Raw genomic sequence first — 23799 nt, forward strand, 5'->3', positions numbered from 1 at the left:
CCCAGCTTCTTTCAAAGCTCCCATCTTGTTCACCAACAGTAGTGGAGTGGGCAATCACCAGCTTTGGAAGAAGGGTCTCAGGGGACTGACCAGCATGTAGCTCTGATGCTGGTTTCCAGCAAGAGCAGGCGGGGCCCACAAACCCAGTAAAAAAGGTTGTTTCCTTTGGTTCCCTGGCGATACTGGCCCATATCTGACTCTGAGTCTGCCCTTGGTCGTGAGAATTCAGAACACAGAAAAGCCCCCAGATGGACTTGCTCTGGGCAGGGTTCTCTGAGCCCGGTCCCCTGCACTGGTCCTCCGCCTGCCCCCAGCACACTCATCGTCAAGGCTGGATTACACTTGAAGCCACCACACTGGTGGACTAGATTCTCCAATCCTGCCCCTCACTTGTGGACTAGATCCCACAATCCTGCCCCCTCATTGGTAGACTAGGTTCTCTGATCTTGTCCCCTCACTGGTGGACTAGATCCCGATCCTGCCCCCCTTACTGGTGGACTATATTTCTCCATATTGCCCCCTTCATTGGTGGACTAGATCCCCCCCACCCCCCAATCCTGCACCTTTGCTCATGGACTCACTTCCCCTGACATGCCCCCTTGCTGATGCACTAGATCCCCCAATCCTGCATCCTCAGCCGTGGGCTAGATCCCCACTCCTGCCACCTTGTGGAACTAGAACCCTCTTCCTACACTAGGCTCAGCACACTGCGGCACAGCTTGGGGTCAGCTTAGGGCCTTGGATATGCAGCACACTCCAGCTGAGGGGCCAATTTCCCTTCAAGTGGACAGGCCACAGGGGGGACTGTTGGCTCAGCCACCGGCTCCCTAATGCAGGACTCACTGGCCACTGTGGGGTGCTACTGAGTGCTGCACCCACCTGCTGGGGGTGGGTTCCCAGCTCTGAACATGGCCAAGGCCAATGCAAACATTTTGGCTCTGCCAGGTCATCTGACGAGGAGTCATGACCCAACATGCATCGGGGCTGGCTCCAGCCCTCGACAGCCACACCTATCCATCCCATCTGCACCTGGGGACCAGCAGCTCAAAGTCCCATCCTATTTTCACCATTTAACAGGTTCTGAGCCACTGCTGGTGGTGTGCCAAGAGACTGGTGTAGGGGCAGGACTCTGGCTGCAGCCTCTGGGCCCCCACAGCCCTGTGCCCATTCTGCTGTGCCCTCTGGCCCGAGCTTCGTACAGGGCTGAGTTCCCCCATGCTTGTGGTACAGCACAAAGCTCACTTGTCCTGTCTGGGCCCAGTGCCTGTTTGAGACATGGATGACCCATGCACCTAGCTCTGTGGGGAGATGGGGGACAAGGGCACTCCCTCCCCCTCTGCTTGCCCTGGGAGGTCCATCAGCAGGTGGTACCAGACTCTTCTCCATCCAGCCCACCGAGAGCCACAAGAAACCTGATACGTTTCAAATGTGTTAAGAAATATTAGTTTTATTTAACCAGTTTCACAGCTGAATATTTATTCTATAAAAACTTTACAGATTGTACAGTTTATATATAGCTCAAACTACTCAACGAAAACAGGGCCCACTGATGCAAAAATACTGGGAGAGGGGGTCAGTTCTACGTATAAACTTCAAAACTACAAAAATAAGGTTTGGATTTTGTTTCGTTCTTCATACATTCAATGATTGCCAGCTCAAAGCCAGCCCCGGGCTCCTGGAAGGTCAAGCTGTGCCCAAGCCACTGACTACCAGGACCACGGGAAGGCAAGGACATGAATATCAGGAAGGAAGGTAGCTCTTTTATTTCTTCTTTAAAAAGGAGTTTCTGTGTTTCATAGTGTGCCCAAAAATTTTAACTTATTAAATAAAATATATTTCTAAGTGAACCTAAAAATTACACTTTATAAACATAAAAATACTTTTTTTGGTGTAATACATCAATCATCTGCAAATACAAAACCCAAACTGCATATAAAGTTGCATTTCTCACCCAGTAATATCCCTGTGTTGCATCTTCTCAGGGGTCCGACACAGCCCCGAGGCGGGCAGAGCCCACATGCCCCTGCAAAGTGTCTATGACTCACTAATACTGCAAACGAGAGCCCGGAGCTCCCTCCGTCTGGGGAAAGCGGGCAGCCCCCCCAGGAAGCACGTGGTGTCTGGGCCTCAGGGCTTCAGCACAAGCCAAGCTCCCAAGGCCTCTGTGGCTGCGGCGCAGGCCATGGTGGGGGTCCAGAAGTTTTCTGGGGCGAGGCCTGCCCCGCACTTAGCTTAAATTCTGGGTCTCGGAGGAAACATGATAGACGTCGTCAGAGCTTTCAGCCTCCCAGCAGCAGTGGAGCAGGGCTGGGCTGGGCCAGCTGTTGTGCTCCCCACATCACAGAGCCGTGGAAGTGCTGGTCAGGTCCCGAAGCAGAACCCCGGACACGGAGCTTTGTATGCTTTTATTCAAAGTCACAGCACGGAAAAGCTCCTGGAGAACACGAGGCCGTGCCTCAGAACTCATCAATCTTCCTCTGCAGGTACTTGAGCATAGAGTCCATGCCCTGCGCCGAGCCCCAGATCTTCTTCAGCACCTCACACTCCCGCTCATTCGCCTGCTCCAGCTCCGAGCGCAGGTTGCAACGGACCAGTGTCTTGGACTCCTCCAGCACCTGTGCCACGGGTAGAAGGGTCAGAGCTTCCGCATGGAGCAGCGTGTAGGGAGGTGGGAGCCAGTTAACCAACAGCACGGCACGAGGACCCGGCCATGCTCCTGCAAGGACATATGTGCTGCCCATGCCCTTAGCACCAGCTCTACAGCCCTGGGAGGGGCAGCAGACGCATGGGCTCATACCATCACCTGTGGCTGGTACGGACCATGCACAGCCCCCCCCCCCCCCAATACCAGGCCAGACTCCACCCACCATGTGGCCACTTTAGCTGGACTGTTGGAGGGAGGTGGGCACAGACATGGCACATACCGCTGGGTTGCAGGAGGCCAGCTCCTTAATGCGGACCATGACCTCCTGGGTGAAGGTTCCGGGCCAGAACACCTGCGATACCAGGCCTTTGCCACAGGCCTCCTGTGCCGTCAGCTTCCGGCCACCCAGCAGCATCTCATTGGCCTGCAGGGAGCAGAGGGGGCCATGAGAGGCTGCACAAGCAGCCCCGACACATACACACAGTGCCTCATGGTTGAGGGACCAACTGGCTGGCTGTACACAATGTGCACTTGTTCATATGTGTGCATGCATACATGTATGTGTGGAACAAACCATGTACTCCATAGCTCTGACTGCAAGAAGCAGGATCATGGTGGGATCCCTACTGGACCATGGCTACTCCGTCCAGGAAGGCCACGTGAGAAACAAAGCTGTCCCAAAATACACGATAGGCCATGTGATGAGGATGGCACAGTGGGGATATGTGTGCATAAAAAAGAAGTGCATGTCCTGAGTGAAATAAGTCAGAGGGAGGGAGGGAGAGAGGGAGAGAGGGAGAGAGGGAGAGAGGGAGAGAGGGAGAGAGGGAGAGAGGGAGAGAGGGAGAGAGGGAGAGAGAGAGAGAGAGAGAGAGAGAGAGAGAGAGAGAGAGAGAGAGAGAGAGAGAGAGAGACGCAGAATAGTCTCACTCATCTATGGGTTTTAAGAAAAATAAAAGTCATTTTTGTAACAATCCTCAGAGACAATGAGAGGAGGGCTGGAACACCAGCTCACTCCATGAAGCTCACCACAAAGAGTGGTGAGTACAGCTATAAAAATAACTACACAGAGAACTACCATAATCAAGTGAATGAATGAGGGAACTGGAAAGCCTGTCTGGAGTACAGGTGGGGGTGGGGTGAGATGGAGGGAGATTGGGGACACTGGTGGTGGGAATGTTGCACAGGTGAAGGGGGTGTTCTTTACATGACTGAAACCTAATCACAATCATTTATGTAATCAAGATGTTCAAAAAGAAAAGAAGTGCATGTCAGAAAACTTGATTGGGAAGACAGGGGGTGTGACAGAGAATATGGGACGGGGCTGGAAGGCCATGGGATGTGACAAGAGGCCAGGGGATGTGGCAGGGATGAGACTCACCGAAGCACCACCCATTATCCGGGGAAACATGACAGTGGAGCAGCCGTCAGGGCTCTGCCCAAAGGTGGTGTAGGGCGTCTGGAACCAGGCCTTCTCATTGGCCCACACGACATCACACAGTGGCAGGATGGACGCACCAAGCCCGATGGCTGGGCCATTGACAGCCACGACAATTGGCTTCTTAAACTGGATAAAGGTGTTGACGAAGTTTCTTGAACAGAAACAAATGGGAACTCACTGAGCAGCAGTTTTTCTTCCGGCAACACAGAACCTGTGGCCCAGATTCCCCCAAAGCCCAGTCTCAGATGCTGCCAGGACCCAGGGGACATTCCGAGACCAGGAGGCCAAAGGACCTGGCCTGCCAGAAGGCTCTGGGGCTTAGTGACCATTTCTTCCCTCTCCCCACTTCCCCGCTACATAGGCGTTGACTGAGCAGTTGCAGCTCTGATGGACACTGCAGAGGGGCCAGAAGGTCCTTGTCCACTCAGGGCTGCCCAGAGCCAAATGCTTCCTGTGTGTACAAAAACCAGGGAAGGGAGAAGAGGAGTGACAGCTGGAAACATCTGCAGGAGTGGCACAGTGACTTCGACACTAGCCTGGTCTTAGAGGTCTTTGCAGGGGGCACAGCTGGATGGCAGAACCCACTTGGTTCCGAGCCTTGGTACTGGGAAAGTGGCAGCGCAGGCCTCCTACTCACAGGCAGGCCCTGCCCAGGGAGTCTGCTGCTAGGGCTCTTGCATGGGAGCAAGGACAGACACACCCAGATAACACAAACATGCCTTCACCCAGCAGTGCTCCATGGTTCTGGTCAGGGTCTCAGGGACTCTGTGGAGCACCGTCACCTATAAGCCTGGCCCAGGGGTCCTCTCATATGGTCTGAGGAGTCTGGAGGACAGGTCCTGACGCCACAGGGTTGATCCTCAGTACTGCTCTTGGGCCCAAGTCAGTGCGAGTATATATTTGAGTGCCTGAGTGCATGTACACATGTAAGGGGACATGGTCACAGGCACATATATGCCTAAGTATGCCTATGGGAGTGTATGAATGAGCACCTGTGACCAGTGTGCCTGTAAGTGCGTGAACAAGCATATGGGACTGTGCATGTGAGTGTATGCACGAGCACGTGACCAGTGTCCATGAGTACATGCATGAACATGTGACTTGTGTGTCCGTGTCAGTGCATACACGAGTATGTGCGTGGTATCACTGAAGCATCCAGAAAGGTGGCTGAGGGGCCGGTGAGATGGCGCTAGAGGTAAGGTGTCTGCCTTGCAAGCGCTAGCCAAGGAAGGACCTCGGTTCGATCCCCCAGCATCCATCCATATGGTCCCCTCAAGCCAGGGGCAATTTCTGAGCGCTTAGCCAGGAGTAACCAACCCCTGAGCATCAAACAGGTGTGGCCGAAAAAACAAACAAACAAACAAAAAAAAAATCAGAAAGGTGGCTGCACTGTCTCAGGATCTGAAGTGATTTTTTCCATAGGCTCCGGTGCCCTGCTGCTCCCTGGGTAGACCAGGCAGGTAGGAGCCTTCCTCCTCGCAAAACTGCCCCTGATCCAGAGATCAGGGACAAAAGGAGTGTCAGCCATTGGGGCAGCAGTGGGGAGAGAGGCCACAGCCAACCCAGGCAGGAGAATGGAGTCCCTGAGAGAAGACTGCCTTCCTATCTGGTTGGAGCCACTGAGCCCATGACAGGAAGCTGGGGAGTGCGTGGGCTGAATGGTCCAGAAGGGTCTGTTTTCTCCAGCAAGGAGAGCTGGTCTGCAGCTGGTGGGGAGTGGGGATAGGGTGGGGCTCAGGTGGTCAGGCAGGTCCTGGCTTTATTGGTCCTGAGAGATACAGCCTGTTTGGTGGGTGGGTCCTTAGGGGGCTCAAGGATGGACAGGCCCGATGGGCGTGGCCTTGTGGGTGCATCCTGAGGGGCAATGCCCCAAAAGGTGGGTGAGCAGCATGGAGTACTGGGTAGGGAGACCCTGGCCCTCTTGCTAACCGCAGGAACCTGTGCAGGCTGTGCACTGGGCTTCGTTTAAGCAAACTCGATCCTTTCACGGTTTTTGGAAAGTCAGGGTGGGAGCAGCAGGACCACGAGTGCCCACAATGGTGCTCCATGTGGCACAGGGCTCCTGGGCCTCTCCTAGGATGCCCTGCATCACCTACCGGATTGCCTCTGCCATCTTGGTGCTCTCTCTCTTCCTGTCGTCCGTGAGGCGCCGGATGAAATAGATGAAGTCAAGGCCACAGCAGAAGACGCTGCCCACTGCGCTCAGCAGCACCAGTTTGCTGTCATCAGCGGCCGCTGTGCTCAGGGCGCTCTGCACCTCCTTCATAACCTAGAGGACAGGCATGGGGCTGGTGTTCGGATGTCTGAGACCCGCGGGACAGCAGGCGACATCACACAGCAGATGGCTGAACTCAGCTTAGCGGTATGCACTGGGTAGGCCGTTTGGAGCTCCAGGGCACAAGCAAGCAAGTGGGCCATAACCCAGGCAGACCTGGACACTGGCACTGCCTGACCCAGGGCTAAAGCCTCACCCAGAAACACCGCCCGTGACCTCCTGCTTTGGGTGGTCAGTGTGTCTCTGTTGACCTGCCCTGCCGCTGTCTGGAGCATTCTGGAAGGCTGCGCCACTGGGCAGGCCAGCCAGCTCAGTGACTCACCTCCGGGTTGAGGGAGTTGTTCTCGGAGGACTTGGTGGATAGCAGAATATGTGTGAAGCCGTCCTGCTTGCGCACCACGATGTCACGGTACCGGTAGGCGCTCTCTGTCTGCCGCACGCTGAACCTCAGCCGCTTGTCAAAGGGCTGCTCCCGCCGCTCCTCCAGAAACTTCCTCTTCCCAGCAGCCACACCAGCCACTGATGTCTGCAGGCTGCTGGTGGTGCCGTTGGCTGTGAGCGCGTCCAGGAAGGGGGATGTGCCTGTGGGCAGAGCCCCACCGTGAGCTCCCTGTCTAGGACCTGCTTCCCAAGGGAACTCACCCGACGGTGTTGCCAGGAGAGGCGGAAAGAAGCAATGAGAGCAAGAGGCACAACAGGCGGGGGCAGAGCTGCCATCCACTACAGACACGCACCTGCCGCCTATGACTGTGACACCAATGGTCAACGGGCTTAAGGCCAGCACTGGCAACTTGGTGCTTCTGGGGCAGTGCTGAGGGGCCACCTGGCACTTGTCAGGAGGCCACAGCACAGTGAATGCAGGGAGGTCACCCAGTGGTGACTGTGCCTGTCCCAGGCTGTGGCTCTAGGGGAGGGGTCACCTTGAGGCCGGGAGAAGTCTGTGGCTGTGGGGAGCACAGTAGCAACGCAGGGGTGCACAACATGGCTATAGGAGTGTAGTGTCATGTTTTCTAGAAGATTGGTTAAGGTTTGATTCCCAGAGTTTCCAGGGAGGGAAGGCAATTCCCATTCCCCGAAGCAGTTCCAGATCTATAGATACCCATAAATAACCCACAGACAGGAGTGTAAAAAGAGACAAGAAGGTCAGACACAAAATCCTTTGCCGACCCGCCAATTGCTCCAAGACACTAGAGCTCCCTAGCTAGCTGCCAAAGGACCCCATCCTCCTCCCAGCTCAACTCCCATTTATTCAGGTCTAAACAGCGCCCCCTACCTGGAAGGTTGTAGGTGGGAAAGCAGGCAGGGAAACTTACCAAAGAGAAATACTATAAAAGCTTCGAAATACTTAACATTGGAGGAGCACTACACGGCTGTCGCGGAGTACGGTGTGCCTGTAGGAAAGCACTACACAGCTACAGGACAGCACTGTGTGGCTGTGGGGGAGCACAGGGTGGCTGTGCAGGGGAGCACTGCATGGCTATAGGAGAAGCACTGTGTGCTATGCAGGGAGCACTAACATGGCTGTGGGGGACCACAGTGTGACTATGCAGGAGGAGCACTGTGTGGTAGCCAGGCATGAGGAACAAGTGTGACAGGGACAAAGGGGATCAGATGGGGGGGGGGGGGTGAGGAATGTGCCTTCAGACAGAACACCACAGGGCCTGGTAACCTGAATGGGCTAGGCCGCCTGCCCGATGCCCTTCAGAGCCCAGGAGGCCAGTATACCCAAGTCAGGCCTGAACTCACAGCCCCTGCAGTGCTGAGCTGAGCTGCCCTCCTCCCCTCCCCTTTCCACAGCGGCCCAGAGCCCCTGCAGGACTAAGTCCTGTGGCCCCCAAACCCTAACACTTGTTGACTGAAACCACTTCTAGATTTAGTGCTTCTCGATTCCCCCCCCCCCCCCCCCCCCCCCCCCCCCCCCCCCCCCCCCCCCCCCCCCCCCGCTGCCTTGCTGTGACTACTAAGGACAAGGGCCTGAGAGCCGGTGCAGAGAAAAAACACACAAGGCCACCCAGAAGATCTGAGGATGGGAGATGCCAGCACGATTCTGCGTCAAACACTGCAGCACTGAGCTGTAGGAAAAATGCCATTCTTATCCTTGGGCTGTCACAGGCTGACAGGGAGTGCTCGAGGGCAGCCATGTAGACTTCAGGGGTTCCTAGACACAGGCAGAGGCAAACACGGAACTGCGGGTAAGCCACGATGTGGGTCTGCTTGTGTGTGAGGACCCAGCAAAGGAACACCGAGAACCAGTCTCTGGGGAAGGCGGGCAGGCCTGAAGGTGCTGGGCCACAAAGAAAACTGAGGGACCAAAGTTGGCATCCAAGACTGGGACATGACCAGAAACCAGTGCAAAGACCTGAGTGACTCGGAGGCCACAGAGAGGAGGTGGCCTGTCCCACACACTGGTCATCATGGGGCTGAGCTGGCTGTCCAGGGCTGCACTGGACACTGGACACTGCAGCAGAACCTGCTCCCTTCACCCACCAGCATGTACCGTCTGATGCTAACAGCATCTCGGCCTAACTGGAAAGGGCCTAACTGCTCATCTCCTGCAGTGGAACGTGGAAGAGGTGACCCCCACTGAGGTGTTCAGCACTGAGGGTGTTCGGCCCTGCAGTGCTCATGAAGACACTGGAGCTCCCCCGAGGTGCCCTGGCCGGCTCACCCATGTGCTGCGGCAGGGCCAGGCCATCTACTCCTGCTCCTTGGCGGCCGCCCCACGCAGCATCCAGGACGCTGTCTGCACCTGTACACATTTCTTATTTCTTTTCTTCTTTTTTTGTTTTTGGGCCACACCAGGTGACACTCAGGGGTTACTCCTGGCTTGGGGGACTATATGGGACACCAAGGAATCGAACTGTGATCTGTCCTAGGCTAGTGCAGGCAAGGCAGATGCCTTACTGCTTGCTCCACTGCTCCGGCCCCTGCACCTGCACAAATTTCTGGGTGACAACGGCCAGAGCAAGGCCCTTAGAGGGAGATGCTACTTGTGAGGAGAGGCACGTCAGCTCCATCGCTCAGCCGACCACACAGGTCATACTGAAGCTCAGGACCTGAGAGAAGTGGGGGCTGAAGGGGACAAAACAGGCTGGGCAATAGGAGCACGGAGTGCTGGAAAAATGTGGACCTGGGATCTAATACCCTGCAGGTGGCCAGAGCTACCTGAAGCAGCTGGGGCCTCGGTCTCAGAGGCATGAATTCATCCACTTGGAACCAGAGACCCGAGCAAGGCATCAGAGTCCACAAGACATAGGAGACACTACAGGTGCAGAAAAGGGGCCTCCTGGACTGGTGAGCACACACAGCGTGATTTCAGGTGTGTGAGCAAAGCCACTGGGCCAGCACAAATGAGAACCATGATCCCCCATAGCCAGGCAGTGAGGGCTAGTGTGGACAGATCACAGGTGGACTCAAAGGTACCCCAAAACCCAGGAGGATCCTGGGGAACCTGTAGCTGCCCTGGCAGTGGACACCACACCGGCATCCCCACTCACCTTTCCCATTCACGGCCAGCCCTGTGGCCATGGCGGCAGTGGCAGTGGCGGGGCCTGGCCCCTGAGGCACTAATGGGTGGGCCCTGGGCCGGCTGCCCATCCTTGCGCGCTCAGCACCCGGGCTGAGGAGCGCCCCCACGGGCTTCTCGGCTACCACCTCAGGTGCCGCTGTGTCCTCCTGGCCCTGCTCCGCGGGCTCCAGCTTCTCGGGGCTCTCACTGGGGAAGCCATCCACCGCAGTCCTGCTCTTAATGGGGCTCTTGGGCACCAGGATCTTGATGCCTGACTTGGCCAGGTCCATATTCTTCCGGCCCGACAAGGATGGGGCCACACTCTTGCGGAACTTCTGGCCAGCAGCCAGCAGCTGGGCAGTCTTGGGCTCGGGGTCTTTGCCAATCACAAGCCCCTTGGAGGGCACTTTAGCCAGGCTGCTGTGTGTGGACCGGCAGATCTGCTTCCGGGCGTTGCTGGGTGAGGTGCGGCTGGCACGGGCCGGCACACCCTCACGGGGTCTCTCTGCGTGTCGCCGGTTGAAGTCGTGGATAAACTCCTCGCAGTTGACCAGGTGCTGCTCCGGCTCCCAGGTGTCGTCCTCACTGTCGTAGCCCTTCCAGCGCACCAGGTACTCCGTGCGGCCCTTCTTGTTCTTCCGCTTGTCCACGATCTTCTCCACCTGCCCAGAACACGAGAGTGTGAGGTGTCTGCAAGACCTGACCAAAGGGGCGCGAGACCCATGCAGGCTCACGATGGGCAGGGGGACAAGCGCCCCATGCGGGCCCATAGTAAACTTGGGGGCACGGGTCCCTCCCAGGACTCACTCTGCAACTAGCAGCCTGCAACCTGTAGTGAGACTGGGCATCTAACTCTGAGCCCGGCCAACACAGGCTCTGCTGCCCACCTACAGTTGTACTAGTGACCACCATGGCGATCATGGGGTAATGACCAAACTAGTGACTGCTACTCAGAAACCCAAAAAGAAACAATGGACAACTTTGCGGAAATCAAACTGTGACTCAAAGCGGGGAAGGGACGGGGAATCCTTAAGATGGTGATCAGAGATCGTCTGGACATGGCCAACTCCCCACAGAGGACACGAGTACCGACCCAAGAAGGAAAAGGTAGTGATGAGGGGACCCCATCCGTCCATCCAAGCAACGACCACTTGGCGACACAGAGCACAGGCCACACTGGAGACCCCAGGACTGAAGGAGGTCCTTGAGCGAGGAGGTGTGAACAGAGCCCACAATACACATGGCCAGGTCGAGGAGAGGCATGGATAGAGCCCAGTGCCTACACTAGCAGGCACTGGGTCACAAAGAGATTGTCACCAGGGTGCAGGGACCCTCTGCTTAAGCTCAGGAGCAGACGAGGAAGCACGGTGCAGGGGACAGAGGGGACAGCACAAGGCTTCCTAGACCCCACACATCTTCCCTCCCCAGCTCATCCCAAGCCTGGGAAGCTCCGAAGCATCCCTGCCCTGGCCCTGCCTCCCTGGTGTCGGGTCAGCAAAGAGGCAGTGAAGAGCAAGCAAAGGTGGGTGAGGCGGCTGGTCTCAGGCTGGTCCCACACAGCTTCTACTAATGCTGCTGCCTGAGATCGCTACCCACCCCAACAAGGCCCACTGGAGCCCCCAAACAAGAGTGTGCTCAGAACGGCTGGAGGGGACACATATGAGCTGATGGCTACACGTGGGCTAGCCCAGGACCCCCAGAGCCGAGACCAAGGCTGCAGCACACACAGGGGCATTGGTCCCTTGCTGAGGGTGTGGGTGCCCAAAGCCAGATAGTCACTGGGGGTGCAGCCAAGCAAAGGTCTTGCCTGCCTCAGTATGGGGCAGCTCAGGCTAGTCTAGAAACCACATGGCCACCACCTGCCGAGCACCAGCAACTGAAGATGTGGGTGACCTTGGACAGCCACGAGGCCCAGCACAGAGCCTGGCCTCTTCTTCTGAGCTCAGGGACAGGCAGGTATGGACATGTGGAATTTCTCACCGAGTGGACATCTGTGTGTGCAGACCACATAGACACTCAGGAAAGCTGCTGCTCTTGACAGCTGTGGCTGCCCACAGGAAGGGAAGGGAAGCTCAGACACACCACATGTGGACAGTCACACACAGGGGAACCCAAGGACAACACCAGACAGGCTGTGGTGCCTGCGGGTATGGGCTTGAATCTGAGACGGCAACACCCCGTGGCAAGTCAGCAGCCTGGGGATATTATGGGTCTCCAGGGTGACTGTCCATGTGAAAAAGTCCACGCAGATCATCCGCGTATCTCAGCCCCAGGGCTGGCATCGCCTGTGCTCCATGTGCCCAAGAGCTCAGCCCAACACGGGGCAAACGTGAGGAGCAGCGGGCTGGAGGGTCAGCCGGCAGGACAAAAGTAATGAGCAGACCAGGAAGGGAATCGCAGGCCCTGAGCACAGCCGGGCCCCATGAGAGGATGGCCTTGAAGAGCCCTCCAGGTTCTCATCTTTCACAGTTCCAGAAACAGGCAAAGTCCAACGGCCACTTCACATGACGGGGCTGTGGTGCTCAGAGTGGGTGGGGGCCAAGACCTGGGGACCATGCCTAGCACTCGAGCCAACAGAGCCACAGAAATACACGTCAGAGCATCTGAGGTCTCTGCTCGCAAGCAAAGCCTTGCCCACGTTCCTCCGATTCATCCTGCCAGCACAGGCATATCACATACTCTGCAGGGCCAACGGTGATGGTCAACAGTCAGGGAGGCGGGGCATGGCCACATGCTGAAGAGGCTGGACAGAGCCACTATTGGAGATGGCCACTGGGCTACACACACATGCACGCACATACGAACACCAGCAGTACACACACGCATATACACTAACACACATGCTGGCCTACTCACACTTGCTCATGCTTACTCGGGTGGTGCCTCCCAGGACGTGCTGTTTCTTTTATTCCCACTGGACAGGGAAAGTCTGTGGTGGCGATGGCTCAGGCACTCCTGACCTATCAGTGCCAGGGAAGGCCCAGGAGACGTGAGCGATGATGAAACCGGGGAGAAACTGAGACACTAAAGCTATGCAGAGCTCCACAGATGAACACAGAGATCCTGAGAACACAAGTGTGGAGAAGGGGGAGGAGAGGCTGTGCAGGGCAGAGCCACAAGCAGCAGCTGTGTGCACACATGGAGAGGCTGGGCCCATACTCAGGAGTACCCTGAGGGCAAGCGTGGGCACTGGCACTCAGGAATATCCCAAGATAGAGACGGAGCACCGATACTCAGGAGTACCCCAGGGGCAAAGGCTGAGCAGACACTCAGAAGTATTCTGAGGGCAGAGGCTGGGCCCATACTCAGGAGTATCCCAGGGGCCGAGGTTGCAGCAGACACTCAGGAGTCTCCCGAGGGCAGAGACTGAGCACACACACTCAGGAGTCTCCTGGGCAAGAGGCTAAGTACTAATATACAGGAGGGTCCTGAGAGCAGAGGCTGGCACAGATACTCTGGAGTACCCGATGGCAGAGGCTGGGCACTAATAATAATAATCCTTAGGGCAGAGGCTGGGCCCATCTGCAGGAGTACCCCAGGGTCAGAGGCTGGGTACAAATTAATACTCAGGAGCACCCCGAGGGCAGAGGCTGGGCCCATACTCAGGAGTAACCCAGGGGCAGAGGCTAGGTACTAACACTCAGGAGTATCAGAAAGACAGAGGCTGGGCCCATACTCAGGAATATCCTTTAAGCCAGAGGCTGGGCATGGAATCAGAGTGTCCCAGGGTCAGAGGCTGAGTTCATACCCAAAAGTATCCCCAGGGGAAATGTGGGCATTGGTGTTCAGGAGTGCCCTGAGAGGAGAGGCTGGGCACAGATGCTCTAGTATCCCAAGGGCAGGCTGGGCACAGATACTCAGGAGTATCCTGAGGGCAGAGGCTGAGCACACACTCAGACGTATTCTGACGGCAGAGGCTGGTTCCATACTCAGGAGTATCTCGAGGCTGGCTGACCACTGAACCTGATGGGCTACCCTGAGGGTAGAAACTACGGTCATGAGTAGAGGTGGAGCAAGGGAGTCACAGAGCCACTGAAAGAGCTGAGAAGCCCTGGACCTCCTGTTATACTCTGGACCATCGGGGGAGGACATGCCAGCCATGTAGCGTGTGAGCTCAGGGATGCAGACCAGGGGGCTCATGTCTCACTGGAGAATGATGCTGCCCAAGGTTGGGGAACCAGGTGTTTGCAGCCTGAAGAGGACAGAGGGTTCAGGCAGGGCTGAGAATTGGGCCCAGGAAGACAGAAGTTCACAAGGTGCCCAGACGACTGGTTGGCAAGTGGGCCCTGTGGACAGGGTGGTGCAGGGTTGAGCACCCTCAAATTCTCAAGAGCTCTGGAAATACAAAGCTCTGGAATGACTGTTGGGCCTGGTAGAAAAAGGAGCCACACCCAAGAGCTGAGAGCCCCATTCCAGCCATGAGAGCAGACGGCAGAGCACACGAGCATGATCTGAGAAGAGAATCATCCACCATTAAGACGCTGGATACATGGGGCCAGAGAGATAGCACAGTGGTAGGGCATTTGCCTTGCATGCACCTGATCCAGGAAGGACCGTGGTTCAAATCCCTTCATCCCATATGGTCCCCCAAGCCAGCCAGGAGCGATTTCTGAGCACGGAGCCAGGAGTAACCCCTGAGGGCTGCAGGGTGTGACCCCAAGACAAAACCAGAAACAAACCAACAAAAAGACAGCTGGATACAGACACCAGAGTGGGGTGTCAGCACCAAGGTGTAGAGAAAGTCCAATGCTGCAAAACCAAGTGAGGGAAATAGCTCCATTGGTTAGTAGCATATCGGGACAGATCCTTGAGCTGATGGGTGCCCAGAGGGCTAGAGGTAGAGCCTGGTGTTCAGGGTTCCCAGAGGCCACTGCAGTTCCCAGAGGGCCCGGAGGCACATCCTCAGCATTATCAAGTCCAGAGTATTAGGCAGATCTACAGCATTGGCAGTTGCCGAGTACGGTACATCCACAGCGTTAACTGTTTGTTACCAGAGTTAACAGGGGTAGTTCCAGAGTATCAAGAGGATTACCCAGTGCATTAGGAGTTCCAAAGTATCACCACAGTGCCAGAAATTCCTGGAGTATCAGGAGGTACAGCAATGGGAATTCCAGAGCACCAAGACTGCCATCCAAAGAATTAGGAGTCCAGAATATTAGAAGTATACCCACAGCGCTAGCAGTTCCCAAAGTACCAGGATGTATATCCAGAGCATTTGGCATTCCGAGTATCAGAAGTCCATTTAGTGTTAGGCATTCCCAGATTACCAGGACACATATGCAGAGTATTAGGAGTCCAAGAATGTCATGATTATAAATAGGTCTTCCCAGAGTACTGAGTACTATCCAGCACACAAGCATTCCAGGTATCTGAGCAGTAAATATCAGAGAATTAGGAATTCCAAGACTCTCCTGAGTGTAATCAAGAGTGTTAGGAATTCCCACAGTATCAAGAGTACTTTCCACCACAGAGTTGTTCCAGAGTAAATCTGGGGGTATATCCACTCCATTCGAAATTCCCAGAGTAGCAAGAGTATGATCAAGAGCCGAAGAGTCCGGAGCATCTGGCGATATCATCACGATGTTAGCAATTCCGAGAATCAGGGGTATAGCCACAGCCTTTTCATGAGTGAAATCCAGGGTCTCAGTAATTCCTAAAGGATCAAGGGTATCACTGAGAAAGTGAGCAGTTCCTAGAGTGTCAGGAAGCACGTACCCAGAGTTAAAAACTTCCATGTATCAGAAGGTATAGCAACAGTGTTAGTCCTTTCTAGAGAGCACCAGAAAGTGTTACACAGTGTGAGGAGTTCCCAGGATATATCAGCGGTATATCCAGAACGATGTTCCTATTGTTTCAGGAGAAGCCGGCATGAACTCGCTCACCCTCATCATTCCAGACAGAAAGTGCCAGCCACTACAGAGGCGCTGGAGGGACAGAGACTGGACAGACAGCGGCACAGAGGGGCGGAGACCAGGTGTGGAGACACCACATGTTCCAGGGCACCAGCAGGGCAGGTAGGGCAGAGTGCACAGATGTGCACACACACAAACATATATGCACACACGTCACACGGGCAATGTCTGTGTCTAAAGCTAAAGTCGTGTTTCCAGGACTGAAAAATAAGTCAGAGCGTGACCGAACACCAGGCCAAGAGTTATCCCTAAAGGATGTTTCCTTGGAGTGAGTTTTCTCTTTAGCATTTAAGTACTGGAGCCACCAGAGGTACAGGATGGGGCCTCCCTCTCATGGTTTACAGGGAGGGGAGGCCCTGTCAGGGCACAGTCTGGCGAGTTCCAATCCTGCCCCCAAAGACACCTCAGCACCCCAGGACCCCCAGTGCAGCCATCACACAACCAGGCTGCTCTGGGCACTGTCCAGGCTACCTCACCCCGAGATGCTGGGACACAGTTCCGCAAGGATCGGTCACACTCCCACCCACCCAGAGACTGCCCCCAGGAGCAGTGCCTCATTTCAAGATTTTCAGGAGTCCACTATCCGAGAACAGATATCCAACCAACACGCTCTATACCCAGCTGAAGAGCTGCATAGAGAGATGAGGAACAGCACGTCTACACCAGCACACGGGGCTAGGATGCCCAGAAAGGCCTGAGTGAGTTCTGTCTGCAGCTGCTCAGAGACACCCAAGGAAATGACATCGAGTGGGCATTATCCACCCAGAGGGGCCACACGCGGCAGCACCACTAGGTGGCCTGGCACTTCCTGGGAGAAGCAGACACCATGGATCACCCTGCAGCAGCCCACGGAAGAGGTGGTTTGAGAGGAAGGAGAGGTTCTGGGGTGCATGGCAAGACTGGGGATAATCCTGGTGCACACGGTTTCATTCTAAAAAGAAAGAAGACTAGGAGGGGTGGGAAGATTCAGGAGCCAAGCCCAGCTCAGAGACAGCAGCAGAACGAGGGATGGGAAAGAGTAAAGACCCTGGGATGGCAGGGCAGGAAGGGATGTAGAGCAGGACTGCACCTGCCGTCCTCTGCAGAAGTTGGGGCCAGGAACCAGGGTCCGAAGTTGGGAGCAGGGAGTCGGGCTCAGAGAGCAGGGAGCCGTAGCTCAGGGCAGAAACAGCTTCTCCGGGGCAGGACCTTCCTGGCCTCCACAGTGCCTGCACCCATAATTCTCAAGGTGCTGGTCCAGGGAGCATATGAAGCACGGGAGACTGACCACGACCACGGGATGGACCCCACAGCCCTCAGCTCCACTGTGGCACAGCGGTAGGGCGTTTGCCTTGCACCCAGCTGATCTAGGACGGATGGTGGTTCGAATCCTGGCACCCCAAATGGTCCCCAGAGTCAGCCAGGTGCAATTTCTGAGCGCAGAGCCGGGAGTAACCTGAGAGCCATCAGGTGTGACCCAAAACCAAAAAAAAAAAAAAAAAAATTCTTGGGGCTGAAAAAGGAGCAACCATGCTTGGCCCAAAGAAGAGAAAGAGCCATGTCTCATTTTTCTTTTTCTTTTTTTTTTTTTTTTTGGTTTTTGGGCCACACCCAGTAACGCTCAGGGGTTACTCCTGGCTATGTGCTCAGAAGTTGCTCCTAGCTTGGGGGACCATATGGGACACCGGGGGATCGAACCGCGGTCCGTCCAAGGTTAGCGCAGGCAAGGCAGGCACCTTACCTTTAGCGCCACCGCCCGGCCCCCATGTCTCATTTTTCCCCAAAGACACACACAGGGACACAAGGAAACAGAAGGGAATGGACCATCTGGCATGGAAACCATGGCGAGGGGCGAGCCCTGGCAGAATCCACTCACACTTTTCAAGGTCATAAAACTATCCCTCAATGAAATCTCAGCCAACCAAAATCAACACTACTAAATTCTCATACAGCATGGCCAAGTGGGATTTCTCTCAGGGATACAAGGAAGGTCCAATAAATGTGAACCAATTAATGTGATACAGCACATGAGTAAAAGGGCAAAACCCATAGGACCATCTCCAGAGATGCAGAGGAAGCAGTTGACAAGATGCAAATATTCTTGCTGACTGTTTTTCATCGGCTGAAGGAGCCTGGTGGCCAGACCACGAGCCTGCAGTAACATCATCCTTCACAGGAAGGTCCAAGGTCTGCTTCCACCCTTACGGTTCAACAATACTACAAGTTCTTGCCACAGAAAGTAGGCAAGAGAGAGAAATCAAACTCTCTGTTTGCAGAAGATATGATACTGAGATGACACCAAAAGTTCCTAGGGGAAAAAAAAACTATCTAGTAATGCACAAAAATCACATGGACCAACAACACTACAGAAGAGAAATAAGGATTTAGAAAAGATCCCATGTAGGCCCGGAGAGATAGCACAGCGGCGCACAGCGGCGTTTGCCTTGCAAGCAGCCGATCCAGGACCAAAGGTGGTTGGTTCGAATCTTGGTGTCCCATATGGTCCCCCGTGCCTGCCAGGAGCTATTTCTGAGCAGACAGCCAGGAGTAACCCCTGAGCAATGCCGGGTGTGGCCCAAAATCCAAAAAAAAAAAAAAAAAAAAAAAAAGAAAAGAAAAGAAAAGAAAAGATCCCATGTACAACTCTATGCAAAACAAACAAAAATCACCCGAAATCAAACTCTAGGGGCCAATCCAACAAAGAAGGTGAATGATGCATTTAGTAAAAATCATGAATCATTTCTGATAGCAATGAAAGACAAGGAAATGTCAATACGTCTAGTCCTTGTTTGGGACTAGAAACGACCAATTTACCCAAAACGATCTGCAGACACAACACATCCCTATCAAAGTTCCCAGGGCACACTGTTCAAGAACAGAACAAATAATTCTGAACTACATAGCAACCAGACTCAGAATAACCAACTATCCTGAGAAAGGGGGAAGTGGGAGGAATCCACTCCTGGACTTTAAACTTTAGTACAAAGCTACAGTAACTCAAACAGCATGGAAGGAGCTGAGAGCTGGGGGACCAACCCTCAGGGGCAAGGCCAGCTCGTTAGCACACGGTTTTGTATGTGAAGTGAGCAAGAAAAACCTCTTCCAAACTGCCTGTTCAACGACGACAGAAAAAAACAACTGCAGCATGTGAGCAGCGTGTGGAAATATGAAATTCGGCTGTTCTCTTACGCTGTACAAGTTTGATTCAAGATGGGATCAAAGACTTCGATATCAGGGCCGGAGTGATAGCACAGCAGGAAGGGCTCTTGCCCGGATACTGGCCTGGATCTGCCCCGAGCACCAACAGGTGTGGGCACTATGGAAATAAAAATTTTGATACTGGGCCTGCTCTTTTTTAAGATGCACTGAAGCAAATAAAATCAGAGCTCGTAACAATTCTGACCTCAGAGAAATCACCTGTGAGATGACGAGATGGCCAATATCTAGGGAGTCTTATATGTCCAAGGTATACGAAGCACATTCAAAGCTCAACTGCAGAACAGCCCACTGATCAAAAATAAATAGGGAGAGGAACAGCTGATTGAGTTAAATTCATTAGTAAATGTTCACCTTCACTAACCATCAGGGAAATACAGACAATGAAGCATCACTTCACACCAGCAAGAATGGTCTATTGAAAAGAAGTCAAGGAACGCGAAGTGCTGGTGAGGAAGTGTGAGAAAAGAACTCTCATCACAGCTGTAGCTGTGTAGTCTTTATAGAATATAGAAAACGGTTTGGCGACATCTCCAACAACTGAGAACAGAACTTCCATCCAGCAATTCCGCTCCCCGGCAACTGCCCAGGACCCAAAAAACATGAATCCAAAGAAACAAACTATGTTCACGCAACACTGTTAGAAAGGCCAAGATGTGGAAACAACCCAAATGTCCAAGAGCAGTCATTACTACTCATCTATGTGAAGAGATAGATAGGGCCATGCGCCATTCTGCTTTCTGTTTTGTTTTGAGGCCACAGCCAGTGATGCTCAGAGGTCACTCCTGGCAGGGCTCAGGGGATCCTGTGTAGTGTCGGGGACTGCGGCTGGATTGGCCAAGTGCAAGGCAAGAAGCACCCTCCCTAGTGAACCAGGTCTTCGGAGCCACTTTGGCTGTTGCTTTGGCTGGAACTTGGCCAAAGTAAGAGGGAAGTCATGGTAAGTGGAGTTGGGAAGTAAGAGACAAAGGTGATCCCCATCTTGTGTGGAGATTAAACAAAATAGCAAACACCCCAAAAGAAACAGCCCCAGAGTGCTGGGTGGATGCTGAGGAAGACAGGACCTTGGGGCTCACTCAGTGTGAGACGGAGGTATTGAGGAAGACACAGTAATGTACACAAATCCACAAACATAGGACACACCATAACCAAGCTCCCTTCCTACAACTGAAAACAAAATTTTTTATCGCCCAATTTGAATGGACCCTAAAAGAGCCGAAGCCATTGAATAAAAGTGGGGCGTGGGGTTCTCGCACGCCCAACCTCAAACTACCCCACGATGCTCCGGAATATCCAACGGGCACAGGCCCCGCCGGGACCCTGGAGTGAGTCAGAGGGTCCCCCACGTGCAGGGCAGGGGGACAGCCGCGTGGAGAGACCCGGACCGAGGGACCTGAAGCGCCACACACACACGCGCACACACACACACACACACACACACACACACACACACACACACACACACGCACACGCACACGCACGCTGGCGGGACACCCTCTCGGAGGCATCTGTGGGGGCCGAGCCTTCCTTACGCGGGGAAGACGGGCGGTAAGCAAGCAAGCCGGAGCCGGCGACACCCGACCCGGGAGGGAAGTCACCTACCTCCCTGCCTCGCAGTCCCGGCCCCAAACCCAGCGTCCTCGAGCCACCCAGACGAAGGGCACCCACGGCTCGGCTCGGCGGCCCTCTGGGGCGCGTCGGGGTCCCGAGGGGCCAGTCAGGTGCGAGGGGCGAGGGGCTCCGGGCGGGGGCCCCAGCTCGCAGAGGCCCCGAGCACGCGCGCACCGAGCCCTGAGCACCTCCACGCACCCCAGCGCCCCGCGCCCGCGGGACGGCCCGAGCAAGCAGCAGAAGGGAGCGGCCACGCGCGGGACCCCAACTCCCGAGAGGAGACGCGGACGCAGCCACGGGCGGCCGGCTCGGGGGCTGGCCACCCGACTCCCGGGGGGGGACGCGGCGGTTCCGGGGTGCCGCCGGCGGGCGGCCAGGTGGACGTGGAGGTGGAGGTCCCGGGGCGGGGGCCGGCCGGGCCGGGCCCCACTCGGGCGGGAGGGAGGCGGCCCGCCGGGATGGGCCGCGAAGTTGCGCGCGGGCGGCCGGAGCGCGGCCCGAGCGTCCCTAAGCGGCGTCCCTAAGCGGGCGGGAGTCGGGCGAAGTTGGCGGCCGGCGGCCGATGAATGACGGGCCGGACGCGCGGACCGCGGACCCGCACCTCGTACAGCTCCTCGGAGGCCATGGCGCGGGCAGGCGCCCGCACTTTGTTCGCCCGCTCGCTCCGCGCCCTCGGCGTGCGTGGCCTGCTGCGCTTCCTGCCGCTGCGGCCGCCGCGGGCCGGGCCGGGCCGGGCCGGGCGGCGCTCCTCAGGGGCCGGCGGGCCGGCGTGGGCTCGGGCTCATGGCCCCGCGCGGGGCGGGCTGCGTGCGTGCGTGCGTGCGGCGGGCGGTCGGGCGGGCGGGCGGCGCGGACTCGGCGGCGGCGGCGGCGGCGGAGGCGGAGGAGGCGGCGGCGCTGCCCTCCCGGGCCGAGCGCGGGCGGCTTCCGACTCGCGACCCGGACCCGGCCCGTTCTGAGCATGCCCAGTGCGGGGCCGGGCCGGGCCGGGCGCGCCGCTCCGCTCCGCGCCGGGTTTTCCAGCCTCCCGCGGGAAGCGCGCAGGAAGGGGCGGGGCCGGCCGCGGGGCGGGGCGGCAGGGGCGGGGCCTGGGAGCGGCGCGGGCCGACGGCGAAGCAAGCGGGGCCTAGCAAAGGGGCGGGGCTTAGGCCAGGACAGCCGCTCACAGGCGCGCTGGCGGGCGGGAAGGGGAGGCTAAGGGCGGGGCCAAGCCGACCTGGGCTCCACGGGCCGAGGGAAAGAGCAAGGGCGGGGCCTGAAGAAGGGGCGGGACTCAGCAACGGCGGCCGCTCACAGGAGCGCTGGTGGGCAGGAAGGGGAGGGGCCTCTACGGGGCGGTGGCCTTGATAGCCGGGCTCCGCGGCCGGCTAAAGAGCGGGGGCGGGACCTGACGGAGGGGGCGGGGCTTGAGGCTGAACACCACTCAGGCACTCTGGAAGGGCAGGAAGGGGGGGAGCCTCTTCGGGGCGGAGCCTGTTGAAGACGCGGGGCTTGGGACAAGGGCAGCCGCTCACAGGCGCGCTGGCGGGCAGGAAGGGGAGGAGCCTCTCTGCCGGGGCGGGGCGAGAGGCGGGGCTTAGCCGACCGGGCCCCTTGCGCCGGCAGGAAGGGGCGGGCCCGAGGGGCGTGGCCTGGGCGTGGCCCCGCCTGCGGCACTCGCCGGCCCGGGGCTAGGTGGGGCCGCTGGCGGGCTCCCGGGTGCGCTGCACCGATCGACACGGGACCCGAGGTTCGGGGCGCGCTGGGGCGTCTGTGTCCACGGGGCACCCCCGGGGAGCCGACCGACCGCGCACGGCCCGCGGGTGGCTCCCCGCCCGCCCACGTGCAGGCCGCCTCTCTCCCTTCCTCCCTCCCTCCGGCCGCCGCCAAGACCCGGAGCCGGAGCGCGCGCCCTGGCCGACCGGACGGTCCTGCCGGCCCTCGGGGCGCGCAGGCGGCTGGGCGGTGCAAAAGGCGCGGCCGACCCCACGCCGGCCTCCCCGGGCCTCTGGGAGGAGCCGCGCGGGCCCGGGCTCCCGGGGCTGCGCTGTCCCCGGGGCTGTCCCTCGGGGGCCGCGGGCACGGAGGGGGGGTCCCCTGCGCAATCGCGGGCAGGGCCGCCGGGGAAGGACTTACTTGCCAGCGGAGCCGCGGCGCGTCTGCCTGAAGGAAGGGCCCTCGCGCCTCCCGGCTCCCCCGGGCCACCCAGGCCGCGCGCCTTCTGCCTCCTGCGCCCCGCGCCCAACCGAACCACCCCGGGCCCGGATCCCCGCATCTCCGGTCGACCCGCACGCCGTCCACCCACCGAGCTCGCGCGCACCTGCCCGCGAAGCCCCTGCCCCGGCTCTCCCCTGGCGGGACCCCGCGGCCGCCCCGCCCTGGCGCCTGGACCCAGCGGTTCCGAGCTCTGGGGTTGGGGGCTTCTGGACCGGACCTGGCGGGGTCACTGCCCCCCCGGGCCGGACGGGCACGCTCGTGTGCCAGCACGCAAATGGAGACCCCGAGCCGGCACCTCCCGAGCGCGCGCTGCACTTGGGCACGCGGTGGATCCCCTCCCTGCCCGGTGTCCGGGAAGCTGGGCACCCCCGGGTTCCCTCTTGTTCCCGCCGTGCGCCCCACGGACCTGGCCGGGCACCGGCTCCTGCTCGCCCACGCGCGTCCTCCTCCCAGGGAAGGGCGGGCTGCGCCACCGCCGTGCGCAGTGGCCCGGCGCGCCAAGGGGACACACACGGGACGCGCTGTCCACCCGGGAAGGGACTTGGGGTGGGGACGGGGGGCGGCGAGCAGGACCTGAGGTCGCCCCGTGGGTCCTGGCGCCTCCCACCGCTCCCGCCGGTCCGAGCCGGGCCGGACTCGGGCACCCCAGGCAGGTTAGGGACGGAGCGGCTGGCTTCCCGAGGCGGCCGCGAAAGCTCCCTTTGCTTCGGCCTCCGTCCGGCGTCGTTCGGTCCGTCCGCTCCCTCCCGCACAGTCCTGGGAGCCACCAGGGTCCGGGACGTCGGGGGCGTCGCGCGCACGCGTGGCACGAGAGCGCAGCCGAGGCGCCGCCAGCTCCAGCCCCCTCAGACGGCCGAGCGAGGCCGGACTCCGCGTCGGGGTCGTGGATCGGGGCCGGGAGGAGCGGGTCTCGTGGACCGAACCTTCCCCCCCCCCCCGCACACCCAGTCAGCGACGGGAACTGGATCACACACGACCCGCATTTCTCCCGAGCATCTCCATGACACCCACGTTTAA

The 23799-nt window shown here is 57.8% G+C and overlaps 2 protein-coding genes across 2 annotated transcripts; one reads left to right on the forward strand and one right to left on the reverse strand.

Annotated features, from left to right (window-relative positions):
* Positions 1 to 1427: 1427 nt before the first annotated feature.
* CDYL (chromodomain Y like) lies at positions 1428 to 21245 on the reverse strand. The gene is made up of 7 exons (XM_049764963.1): positions 21188 to 21245; positions 9858 to 10530; positions 6683 to 6942; positions 6182 to 6354; positions 4026 to 4236; positions 2925 to 3068; positions 1428 to 2615 (listed from the first exon to the last, which is right to left on the reverse strand). The coding sequence occupies exons 1-7, from the start codon at positions 21209 to 21211 to the stop codon at positions 2457 to 2459; spliced, it is 1644 nt and encodes a 547-aa protein (XP_049620920.1). The 5' UTR covers positions 21212 to 21245; the 3' UTR covers positions 1428 to 2456.
* Positions 21210 to 23799, forward strand: LOC125995957 (collagen alpha-1(III) chain-like). The gene is made up of 2 exons (XM_049764900.1): positions 21210 to 21401; positions 22261 to 23799. Exons 1-2 carry the CDS (start codon positions 21210 to 21212, stop codon positions 23797 to 23799), a joined length of 1731 nt encoding a protein of 576 aa, XP_049620857.1.

Source organism: Suncus etruscus, chromosome 18 (assembly GCF_024139225.1).
Source record: "Suncus etruscus isolate mSunEtr1 chromosome 18, mSunEtr1.pri.cur, whole genome shotgun sequence".
NCBI classification, from domain to species: domain Eukaryota; kingdom Metazoa; phylum Chordata; class Mammalia; order Eulipotyphla; family Soricidae; genus Suncus; species Suncus etruscus.

Excerpts from the sequence above, each read along its gene's own strand:
- LOC125995957 (XM_049764900.1), top strand. The coding sequence starts at position 21,210 with ATGGCGCGGGCAGGCGCCCGCACTTTGTTCGCCCGCTCGCTCCGCGCC. Across the intron at positions 21,402-22,260 it reads GGGGCGGGCTGCGTGCGTGC|GTGGGGCCGCTGGCGGGCTC; the intron begins GTGCGTGCGGCG and ends GCCCGGGGCTAG.
- CDYL (XM_049764963.1), bottom strand. The coding sequence starts at position 21,211 with ATGGCCTCCGAGGAGCTGTACGAG. Across the intron at positions 6,355-6,682 it reads ACAACTCCCTCAACCCGGAG|GTTATGAAGGAGGTGCAGAG; the intron begins GTGAGTCACTGA and ends CCTGTCCTCTAG. Across the intron at positions 2,616-2,924 it reads TGGCCTCCTGCAACCCAGCG|GTGCTGGAGGAGTCCAAGAC; the intron begins GTATGTGCCATG and ends CCCGTGGCACAG.